This window comes from Oncorhynchus mykiss, chromosome 23 (assembly GCF_057628025.1).
Source record: "Oncorhynchus mykiss isolate SJ-2025 chromosome 23, ASM5762802v1, whole genome shotgun sequence".
NCBI classification, from domain to species: domain Eukaryota; kingdom Metazoa; phylum Chordata; class Actinopteri; order Salmoniformes; family Salmonidae; genus Oncorhynchus; species Oncorhynchus mykiss.
Genome location: NC_143044.1, coordinates 47317778 through 47330141, shown reverse-complemented (window position 1 = coordinate 47330141; position 12364 = coordinate 47317778). Strand labels below are relative to the sequence as shown.

General features: G+C 42.7%; 1 protein-coding gene across 2 annotated transcripts in view; it reads right to left on the bottom strand.

Annotated features, from left to right (window-relative positions):
- LOC110503000 (protein kinase C epsilon type) overlaps window positions 1-12364 on the bottom strand; it is a 276309-nt gene that overhangs the window by 194918 nt on the left and 69027 nt on the right. For both annotated transcript variants that reach the window (XM_036960862.2, XM_090217548.1), the window contains exon 2: window positions 7492-7555. In XM_036960862.2, the coding sequence (XP_036816757.1) occupies window positions 7492-7555 (64 nt within the window). The remainder of the gene's footprint in view (window positions 1-7491; window positions 7556-12364) is intronic.

Here is a 12364-nt window from a genome sequence, read left to right as displayed (position 1 = left end):
TGTGTGTGTCAGAACGTTGTGTTCCTAGACGTCTTTAACCCGCCAGTCTAGCAGGAGATTACACCGAAAACCAGAGATTTGTTCTACATATTGATCCCTTGTGTTGACTGTGGACTTGACACAGCTCATCAATGCAGTGAATGAGTGCAACACGAGTAGTGGGAAAGCGATACACTACCTGGGAAGAAGAAGAGTTATTGTGGGGTAAATGAGAGGTCACACAAACACAAACACAGACACACACTCTAACATGTGCACACACATCTACAGTTGAAGTCAGAAGTTTACAAAAACTTAGGTTGGGGTCATTTTAAAACTAGTTTTTCAATCACTCTAAAACATTTTGTTAACAAACTATAGTTTTCGTAAGTCGGTTAGGACATCCACTTTGTGCATGACACAAGTACATTTTCCAACAATTGTTTACAGACAGATTATTTCACTTATAATTCACTGTATCACAATTCCAGTGGGTCAGAAGTTTACATACACTAAGTTGACTGTGCAATTAAACAGCTTGTAAAATTCCAGAAAATGATGTCATGGCTATAGAAGCTTCTACCCGTGGATGTGTTTCAAGGCCTAGCTTCAAACTCAGTGCCTCTTTGCTTGACATCATGGTAAAATAAAAAAAAATCAGCCAAGACCTCAAAAATTGTAGACCTCCACAAGTCTGGCTCGTCCTTGGGAGCAATTTCCAAGCGCCTGAAGGTACCACGTGCATCTGTACAAACAATAGTACGCAAGTATAAACACCATGGGACCACGCAGGCGTCATACCGCTCAGGAAGGAGACTCGTTCTGTCTCCTAGAGATGAACGTACTTTGGTGCGAAAAGTACAAATCAATCCCAGAACAACAGCAAAGGACCTTGTGAAGATGCTGGAGGAAACAGGTACAAAAGTATCTATATCCACAGTAAAACAAGTCCTATATCGACATAACCTGAAAGGCCACTCAGCAAGCAAGGAAAATTATGTGGATATATTGAAGCAAACCTTGCAAGCCGAAGAACACCATCCCAACCGTGAAGCATGGGGGTGGTAGCATCCTGTTGTAGGGGTGCTTTGCTGCAGGAGGGACTGGTTGACTTCACAAAATAAATGGCATCATGAGGGAGGAAAATTATGTGGATAGATTGAAGCAACATCTCAAGACATCAGTCAGTTAATGCCTGGTCGCAAATGGGTCTTCCAAATGGACAATGACCCCAAGCTTACTTCCAAAGTTGTGGCAAAATGGCTTAATGACAACAAAGTCAAGGTATTGGAGTGGCCATCGCAAAGCCCTGACCTCAATCCTATAGAACATTTGTGGACAGAACTGAACGTGTGCGGGCAAGGAGGCCTAGAAACCTGATTCTGTTACACCAGCTCTGTCAGGAGGAATGGGCCAAAATTCACCCAGCTTATTGTGGGAAGCTTGTGGAAGGCTTCCCGAATCGTTTGACCAAAGTTAATCAAATTAAAGGCAATGCTACCAAATACTAATTGAGTGTTTGTAAACTTCTGACCCACTGGGAATATGATGAAAGCAATAAAAGCTGAAATAAATCTTTCTCTCTACTATTATTCTGACGTGTCACATTCTTAAAATAAAGTGGTGATCCTAACTGACCTAAGACAAGATATTTTTACTAGGATTAAATGTCAGGAATTGTGAATAACTGAGTTTAAATGTATTGGCTAAGGTGTATGTAAACTTCATACTTCAACTGTACATACACAGTACACATTAAGAGTAGAGGTCGACCGATTCTGATTGTTCAACGCCGATACCAAAACCGATTATTGGAGGACAAAAAAAAGTCGATACCGATTAATCGGTCGATTTTTAAAATGTATTTGTAATAATGACAATTACAACAATACTGAATGAACACTTATTTTAACTTAATATAATACATCAATAAAATCTATTTAGCCTCAAATAAATAAAGAAACATGTTCAATTTGGTTTAAATAATGCAAAAACAAAGTGTTGGAGAAGAAAGTAAAAGTGCAATATGTGCCATGTAAGAAAGCTAATATGTGCCATGTAAGAAAGCTTTAATTAACTCTTGGAACTACCCATTCCGGATCCAGGAGAATTGTCATCAACTGACAATAATTAGTATAACGCAACGTCAAAAATATTACTAGAAAATATTAATATTCCTGAAATCACAAGTGAAATATAGTGAAACACAGCTTAGCCTTTTGTTAATCACCCTGTCATCTCAGATTTTGAAATTATGCTTTACAGCCAAAGCAAGACAAGCATTTGTGTAAGTTTATCGATAGCCTAACATAGCATTATGTCCAGCTTGGTCACGAAAATCAGAAAAGCAATCAATTTAAATCGTTCATCTTTGATGAGCTTCGGATGTTTTCACTCACAAGACTCCCAGTTAGACAGCAAATGTTAATTTTGTCCCATAAAGATAATTTTTATAGCCGAAATACCTCATTTTGTTCTTCACGTTTGGTTGAGAAATCCACCGGAAACTGCGGTCACGACAACGCCGAAAAATATTCCAAATTAGATCCATAATATCGACAGAAACATGGTAAACGTTTTTTAGAATCAATCCTCAAGGTGTTTTTCAAATATCTATTCGATAATATATCAACCGGGCCAGTTGGCTACCCAGTAGGAGCGAGAGGCACAATGGCCGCCTTTGTCTATTACGCACAAATCACTCTGAGAGCCACCACCTGACCACTGACGCAATGTTGTCCTTCACGCTCATTTTTCAAAGTAAAAGCCTGAAACTATGTCTTGTGACACTAGACACATTAGGTAGGCAATAGAAAAAGGAATCTGGTTGATATCCCATTCACTGCTCAATAGGGACGCATAGGAACACAGAGGTTTCTAAATAAGAGTCCCTTCCTGATTGGAATTTTCTCAGGCTTTCACCTGCAATATCAGTTCTGTTATACTCATAGACAATATTTTTACAGTTTTGGAAACGTTACAGTGTTTTCTATCCTAAGCTGTCAATTATATGCATATTCTAGCATCTTGTCCTGACAAAATAGACCGTTTACTTTGGGAACGTTATTTTTCCAAAAATGAAAATAGTGCTCCCTAGTTTCAAGAGGTTCCTTGCTCAGAACATGAGAACATATGAAAGCTGGCGGTTCCTTTTAACGTGAGTCTTCAATATTCCCAGGTAAGAAGTTTTAGGTTGTAGTTATTATAGGAATTATAGGACTATTTCTCTCTATACCATTTCTAGTTCATATACCTTTGACTATTGGATGTTCTTATTGGCACTTTAGTATTGCCAGTGTAACAGTATAGCTTCCGAACCTCTCCTCGCTCCTACCTGGGCTCGAACAAAACAACAACAGCCAGCCTCGAAGCAGCGTTACCCATGCAGAGGAAGGGGAACAACTACTCCAAGTCTCAGAGCGAGTGAAGTTTGAAACGCTATTAGTGCACACCTCGCTAACTAGCTAGCCATTTCACATCACATCGTTACACCAGCCTAATCTCGGGAGTTGATAGGCTTGAAGTCATAAACAGCAGAGCTGCTGGCAAAACGCACAAAAGTGCTGTTTGAATGAATGCTTATGAGCCTGCTGGTGCCTACTATCGTTCAGTCAGACTGCTCTATCAAATCATAGACTTAATTATAACATAATAACACACATAAATTGTCATGGCAGATTTCCTCCTCTTCCTCTGAAGAGGTGAAACAAGGATCGGACCAATATGCAGCGTGGTAGGTGTCCATGGTTTTTAATAAGAAAAACTAAACATGAACACAAATAAAACATAATAAAGTGAACTGGCAACGAAACAGTCCCGTGTGGCACAAACACTGACACAGGAAACAATCACCCACAAAATACCCAAACAATATGGCTGCCTAAATATGGTTCCCAATCAAAGACAATGATAGACAGCTGCCTCTAATCTAGGCAACCATAGACATACAATTTACCTAGACAGGGAACAGCCCCATAAACATACAAACCCCTAGACAAGAAAAACACAAAAAATTCCCATGTCACACCCTGACCTAATCAAAATAATAAAGAAAACAAAGATAACTAAGGCCAGGGCGTGACAGAAATGCGAGCCTTAGGTCATTAAAATGGTAGAATCTGGAAACTATCATCTCGAAAACAAGACGTTCATTCTTTCAGTGAAATACGGAACCGTTCCGTATTTTATCTAACGGGTGGCATCCATCAGTCTAAATATTCCTGTTACATTGCACAACCTTCAATGTTATGTCATAATGAGCAAGGCGTCCCAAACTGTTGCATATACACTGACTCTGTGTGCAATGAACGCAAGAGAAGGGACACAATTTCACCTGGTTAATATTACCTGCTAACCTGGATTTATTTTAGCTAAATATGCAGGTTAAAAAAGATACACTTCTGTGTTTCGATTTTAAGAAAGGCATTGATGTTTATGGTTAGGTACACGTTGGAGCAACGACAGTCCTTTTTTGCGAATGCGCACTGCATCGATTATATGCAACGTAGGATACGCTAGATATACTAGTAATATCATCAACCATGTATAGTATAGTATAACTACTAGTGATTATGATTAAGTTTAATGCTAGCTAGCACCTTACCTTGGCTTCTTACTGCATTCGCGTAACAGGCGGGCTCCTCCTGAGGCAGTTGGTTAGAGCGTTGGACTAGTTAACCGCAATGTTGCAAGATTGAATCCCTGAGCTTACAAGGTACAAATCTGTCATTCTGCCTCTGAACAAGGCAGTTAATCCACAGTTCCTAGGCCGTCATTGAAAATAAGAATGTGTTCTTAACTGACTTGCCTAGTTAAATAAAGATTAAATAAAGGCGTAAAAAAAATATTTAAAAAACAGCAAAATGGGCGTCCAAAATGACCCATTTCCGATTGCTATGAATACTTGAAATCGGCCCTAATTAATCGGCCATTCCGATTAATCGGTCAACCTCTAATTTAGAGCACAGTGCTCTCGTCCTCTTGTCCTCTCTTATCAATTAAATGACTGTGGTCTATTAAAAGCAACAGACATTGTCAGACTATTTCTCAGGAAACTGGGGTCCCTATTTATATACAATTGAATAATCAATTAATATGTAAAAGGGGCATTGAAAGAGAGAATCGTACAGCCGAGGGCTACAGCCAGGGTTATATAGCATGAATTAATAACCATGTAGCTATAGCCAGAGACAGAGGAAAGCACCTCCCTTGATCCCTACACTACCCTGTTTTATATTACAGGTACTGAGGACACTACCCTTGTTCTGACCTATCTAGCTAGGATAAAAGGACATGAATGTCTCTTAGTATCAAAGCAAATCATATTTTACAACAATGGATTTATATTTGAATATGTACAGTTAATTCACTCATCAGGTGTAAAGGGAACCGAACCCTAACCTTATCCATCGCAGGAAAAACGTTGCACTGTGCAGGCGTGATACACTAATTCATGATAATGGTAATGAAGTAATCAGAGTACTTATGATGAAGTAGTTCATGATGAATGTCAGTGTATTATTATTGTTGACAGAGACAGACCAATGGTTGCCATTCTGACGTATTTTTACTCCTACTTTCCAGTGAGTCACTAACGCTACTAACAGTCACAGGAAATACTAATTGTCCATTTCCTTATGTAACAATGATTATCAAGCCGTATATTTAACTCATGTAGACTTCTCTCACTGTCACATTAAGGAGAGAGAGAGAGAAGAGAAGAAAGGAGCGAGAAACAAAATAAATAATTAGAAGCCACCTCCCCGGGACACTCCCTTTGGACACACCCACCCCCTGGACACACCCACCCCCCTGGGACACTCCCTCTGGACACACCCACCCCCCTGGACACACCCACCCCCTCCGGGACACTCTCTCCGGACACACCCACCCCCCTGGACATACTCACCCCCCCCTGGATACACCCACACCCTTGGCCACACCCATACTCCTGGACTCCCCCCCCCAACTGTTGGAGTGACACATCAGTGAGCTCATGTTGAGTGATCAAACCACCTGAAATGAGACCCTCGGGGTGACCGAATGAAGAGAGGAACAGACAGATGAGAGGGTCTTCTCCTTTTAGGGGCTCTGATCAGCTTCCAGGAGAAGGATAGGATGGGTGGGACGGCAGAGAGAGAGAGAGAGAGAGGGGGCGAGAGAGAGAGACAGAGAGAAATACCACTAAGTGTGCAATCACAGTAGTAAGATTAGTGACCTGTTGCCACAAGAAAAGGGCAACAGGTGAAGAGCAAACATCATTGTAAATACAACCCATATTTATGTTTATTTCTTTTCCCTTTCGTACTTTAAGTATTTGCACATCATTACAACACTGTATTTAGCTGTAATATGACATTTGAAATGTCTCTATTTCTTTTGAACTTTTGTAAGTAAAATGTTTATTATCGATTTCACTTTCTTTGGCAATGTAAACATGTTTCCCATGCCAATACAGCACTTTGAATTTAATTGAATCGAGAGAGGGACAGGGAGAGAGAGAGAGAGAGAGAGAGAGAGAGAGAGAGAGAGAGAGAGAGAGAGAGAGAGAGAGAGAGAGAGAGAGAGGGAGGGGGGGGTGGCAGAGAAAGGGGAACAGAAAGAGACAGAGAGAGAAAGAGAGCAAGAGAGAGATGGGGAGAAACGGAGAGAGGCAGAGAGAGACAGTCCCCTAAGCAAGCTGGTCCTGGGGCTCTGTTCAAACACAAACAGACCCCACAGAGCCCCAGGACAGCAACACAATTAGACCCAACCAGATAAAGAAAAAACAAAAATATTATTTCTTGAGACATTGGAAAGAATAAAAAAAAAAACAGAGCAAACTAGAATGCTATTTGGCCCTAAACAGAGAGTACACAATGGCAGAATACCTGACCACTGTGACTGACCCAAACTTAAGGAAAGCTTTGACTATGTACAGACTCAATGAGCATAACCTTGCTATTGAGAAAGGCCACCGTAGGCAGACCTGGCTCCCAAGAGAAGACAGGCTATGTTCACACTGCCCACAAAATGAGGTGGAAACTGAGCTTCACTTCCTAAACTCCTGCCCAATGTATGACCATATTAGAGACACATATTTCCCTCAGATTACACAGATCCACAAAGAATTTGAAAACAAACCCAATTTTGATAAACTCCCATTACAATTGGGTGAAATACCACAGTATGTCATCGCAGCAGGAAGAAAAGGGCAACCAGGGAAGAACAAACACCATTGCAAATACAACCTATATTCATGTTAATTTATTTTCCCTTTTTTACTTTAACTATTTGAACATCACTACAACACCGTATACAGACATAATATGACATTTGAAATGTCTTTATTCTTCTTTTGTGAGTGTAATGTTTACTGTTATTTTTTTAATTGTTAATTTCACTTCTGTTCATTATCCATTTCACCTGCTTTGACAATGTTAACATATGTTTCCCATACCAATAAAGCCCTTAAATTGAATGTAATGTAATTGAAAGAGAAAACGAGAGAGTGGGAGGCACATCTGGCCTTACCTTCACTAGAGGATCCAGACAGGTCCATGATGACGTACACCTTCCCCTCAGGCTCCAAGTCAATCTGGAAGAGAACAACACAACACAACAAACTGTCAGCCTTCAAACTGGACTGAAACCATTTTATAGTATGCTATGGCAGCGTGAAACCATATCAGCGACAGTACATTCACTACATTCACATTGGACTCTGTTCCAGGAATTCCATTCCAGCCATTATGAGGATGTCCTCCCATATCTCCTCTCACCAGCCTCCACTGACAAACAGGCGCGCACGCACACACACACACACACACACACGCACGCACACACACACACACACACACACACACACACACACACACACACACACACACACACACACACACACACACACACACACACACACACACACACACACACATACTGTACAGTATTGATTTGAGCAGCAGAGGAGAGGGATGCTTTTGCAGCAATGGCTCTCAGGAGCTAATGAAAACTTAATGGCTGCTTTATCAAAACAGGACCAGATGAGGAAATGGGATGGAACTGCAGTGGCCTGGCTTATAAACGCAGTCCTGTAGACGTTTGTGTGTGTGTGTGTGTGTGTGTGTGTGTGTGTGTGTGTGTGCGCATGTGCATGTGCGTGCGTGTGTGTGTGCAGTAACACCATGTTATCAGGTTGCTGAATACTGCAGTACAAGACCAGGAGAGTACTGAGTTACAGCTTTGTGGGCACATGGAGCGTTTACATCCGTTCACCCATGGCACTCTAAACCCCGAGCGCATGTACATGTGTTTGTTAGCTCGGCTCATAAGAGAGAGTGGGCAGGGATTGCGGCGGCTGGGGCTCAGAGTTTCTAACGGCAGCAGCCTCCCACAGCCAGTCCATAATCCCCCTCTGCACAGTACACATAGACACACACACATAGACTGTCATACACACACACAGACACACACACAGGTACACACACACACATGTCTGCAGGACTGTGTTAAGTAAGGCCACTGCACTCACTTCCATTTCCTCATCTGGCCCTGTTTTGATAAAGTACATCACTGCACAGAGGACATGGGCTGTTTTGATAAAGCACTGCAGAGAGGACATGGGCTGTTTTGATACAGCACTGCAGAGAGGACATGGGCTGTTTTGATACAGCTCTGCAGAGAGGACATGGGCTGTTTTGAAAAATCACTGCAGAAAGAACACGGGCTGTTTTGATAAATCCCTGCAGAAAGGACATGGGCTGTTTTGATAAATCCCTGCAGAAAGGACACGGGCTGTTTTGATAAATCCCTGCAGAGAGAACATGGGCTGTTCTGATACAGCACTGCAGAGAGGACATGGGCTGTTTTAATACAGCTGCAGAGAGGACATGGGTTGTTTTGATACAGCACTGCAGAGAGGACATGGGCTGTTTTGGTAAATCACTGCAGAGAGGACATGGGCTGTTTTAATACAGCTGCAGAGAGGACATGGGCTGTTTTGATACAGCACTGCAGAGAGGACATGGGTTGTTTTGATAAATCACAGCACTGCAGAGAGAACATGGGATGTTTTGATACAGCACTGCAGAGAGAACATGGGCTGTTTTAATACAGCTGCAGAGAGGACATGGGCTGTTTTGATACAGCAATGCAGAGAGGACATGTGTTGTTTTGATAAATCACAGCACTGCAGAGAGAACATGGGTTGTTTCGATAAAGCACAGCACTGCAGAGAGAGCATGGGCTGTTTTGAGAAAGCACTGCAGAGAAGACATGGGCTGTTTTAATACAGCTGCAGAGAAGACATGGGTTGTTTTAATACAGCTGCAGAGAGGACATTGGCTGTTTTAATAAAGCTGCATAGAGGACATGAGTTGTTTTGATACAGCACTGCAGAGAGGACATGGGCTGTTTCAATACAGCACTGCAGAGAGGACATGGGCTGTTTCAATACAGCTGCAGAGAGGACATGAGTTGTTTTGATACAGCACTGCAGAGAGGACATGGGCTGTTTTGGTAAATCACTTCAGAGAGGGCATGGGCTGTTTTGATAAAGCACTGCAGAGAGGACATGGGCTGTTTTAATACAGCTGCAGAGAGGACATGGGCTGTTTTGATACAGCACTGCAGAGAGGACATGGGCTGTTTTAATACAGCTGCAGAGAGGACATGGGTTGTTTTGATACAACACTGCAGAGAGGACATGGGCTGTTTTGGTAAATCACTTCAGAGAGGACATGGGCTGTTTTGATAAATCACAGCACTGCAGAGAGAACATGGGCTGTTTCGATAAAGCACAGAACTGCAGAGAGGACATGGGCTGTTTTGATACAGCAATGCAGAGAGGACATGTGTTGTTTCGATAAATTACAGCACTGCAGAGAGAGCATGGGCTGTTTTGATAAAGCACTGCAGAGAAGACATGGGCTGTTTTAATACAGCTGCAGAGAGGACATGGGTTGTTTTAATACAGCTGCAGAGAGGACATGGGCTGTTTTAATACAGCTGCAGAGAGGACATGGGCTGTTTTAATAAAGCTGCATAGAGGACATGAGTTGTTTTGATACAGCACTGCAGAGAGGACATGGGCTGTTTCAATACAGCACTGCAGAGAGGACATGGGCTGTTTCAATACAGCTGCAGAGAGGACATGAGTTGTTTTGATACAGCACTGCAGAGAGGACATGGGCTGTTTTGGTAAATCACTTCAGAGAGGGCATGGGCTGTTTTGATAAAGCACTGCAGAGAGGACATGGGCTGTTTTAATACAGCTGCAGAGAGGACATTGGCTGTTTTGATACAGCACTGCAGAGAGGACATGGGCTGTTTTAATACAGCTGCAGAGAGGACATGGGTTGTTTTGATACAACACTGCAGAGAGGACATGGGCTGTTTTGGTAAATCACTTCAGAGAGGACATGGGCTGTTTTGATAAATCACAGCACTGCAGAGAGAACATGGGCTGTTTCGATAAAGCACAGAACTGCAGAGAGGACATGGGCTGTTTTGATAAAGCACTGCAGAGAGGACATGGGCTGTTTTGATAAATCACAGCACTGCAGAGAGAACATGGGCTGTTTTGATAAAGCACAGAACTGCAGAGAGGACATGGGCTGTTTTGATAAAGCACTGCAGAGAGGACATGGGCTGTTTTGATAAATCACAGCACTGCAGAGAGGACATGGGCTGTTTTGATACAGCAATGCAGAGAGGACATGTGTTGTTTCGATAAATTACAGCACTGCAGAGAGAGCATGGGCTGTTTTGATAAAGCACTGCAGAGAAGACATGGGCTGTTTTAATACAGCTGCAGAGAGGACATGGGTTGTTTTAATACAGCTGCAGAGAGGACATGGGCTGTTTTAATACAGCTGCAGAGAGGACATGGGCTGTTTTAATAAAGCTGCATAGAGGACATGAGTTGTTTTGATACATTACTGCAGAGAGGACATGGGCTGTTCTGATACAGCACTGCAGAGAGGACATGGGCTGTTTTAATACAGCTGCAGAGAGGACATGGGTTGTTTTGATACAGCACTGCAGAGAGGACATGGGCTGTTTTGGTAAATCACTTCAGAGAGGGCATGGGCTGTTTTGATAAAACACAGAACTGCAGAGAGGACATGGGCTGTTTTGATAAAGCACTGCAGTAGGATATGGGCTGTTTTGATAAATCACAGCACTGCAGAGAGAACATGGGCTGTTTTGATAAAGCACTGCAGTAGGATATGGGCTGTTTTGATAAATCACAGCACTGCAGAGAGAACATGGGCTGTTTCGATAAAGCACAGCACTGCACAGAGGGCATGGGCTGTTTTGATAAAGCACTGCAGAGAGGACATGGGCTGTTTTGGTAAATCACTTTAGAGAGGACATGGTCTGTTTTGATAAAGCATAGCACTGCAGAGAGGACATTAGTTGTTTTGACAAAGCACTAAAGAGAGGACATGGGCTGTTTTGATACAGCACTGCAGAGAGGACATGGGCTGTTTTAATACAGCATAGCACTGCAGAGAGGATATGGGCTGTTTTGATAAAGCACTGCAGAGAGGACATGGGCTGTTTGATAAAGCACTGCAGAGAGGACATGGGCTGTTTTGATAAAGCACTGCAGAGAGGACATGGGCTGTTTTGATAAAGCACTGCAGAGAGGACATGGGCTGTTTGATAAAGCACTGCAGAGAGGACATGGGCTGTTTGATAAAGCACTGCAGAGAGGACATGGGCTGTTTTGATAAAGCACTGCAGAGAGGACATGGGCTGTTTGATAAAGCACTGCAGAGAGGACCGGGGCTGTTTTGATAAAGCACTGCAGAGAGGACATGGGCTGTTTTGATAAAGCACTGCAGAGAGGACATGGGCTGTTTTGATACAGCACTGCAGAGAGGACATGGGCTGTTTTGGTAAATCACTTTAGAGAGGACATGGACTGTTTTGATAAAGCATAGCACTGCAGAAAGGACATGAGTTGTTTTGATAAAGCACTGCAGAGAGGACATGGGCTGTTTTGATACAGCACTGCAGAGAGGACATGGGCTGTTTTGATACAGCACTGCAGAGAGGACATGGGCTGTTTTGAAAAATCACTGCAGAAAGGACACAGGCTGTTTTGATAAATCCCTACAGAAAGGACATGGGCTGTTTTGATAAATCCCTGCAGAAAGGACAGGGGCTGTTTTGATACAGCATAGCACTGCAGAGAGGACATGGGCTGTTTTTATAAATCACTGCAGAGAGGACAAGGGCTGTTTTGATAAATCACTGCAGAAAGGACACGGGCTGTTTTGATAAATCACTGAAGAAAGGACATGGGCTGTTTTGATAAATCCCTGCAGAAAGGACACGGGCTGTTTTGATAAATCCCTGCAGAAAGGACATGGGCTGTTTTGATACAGCTGCAGAGAGG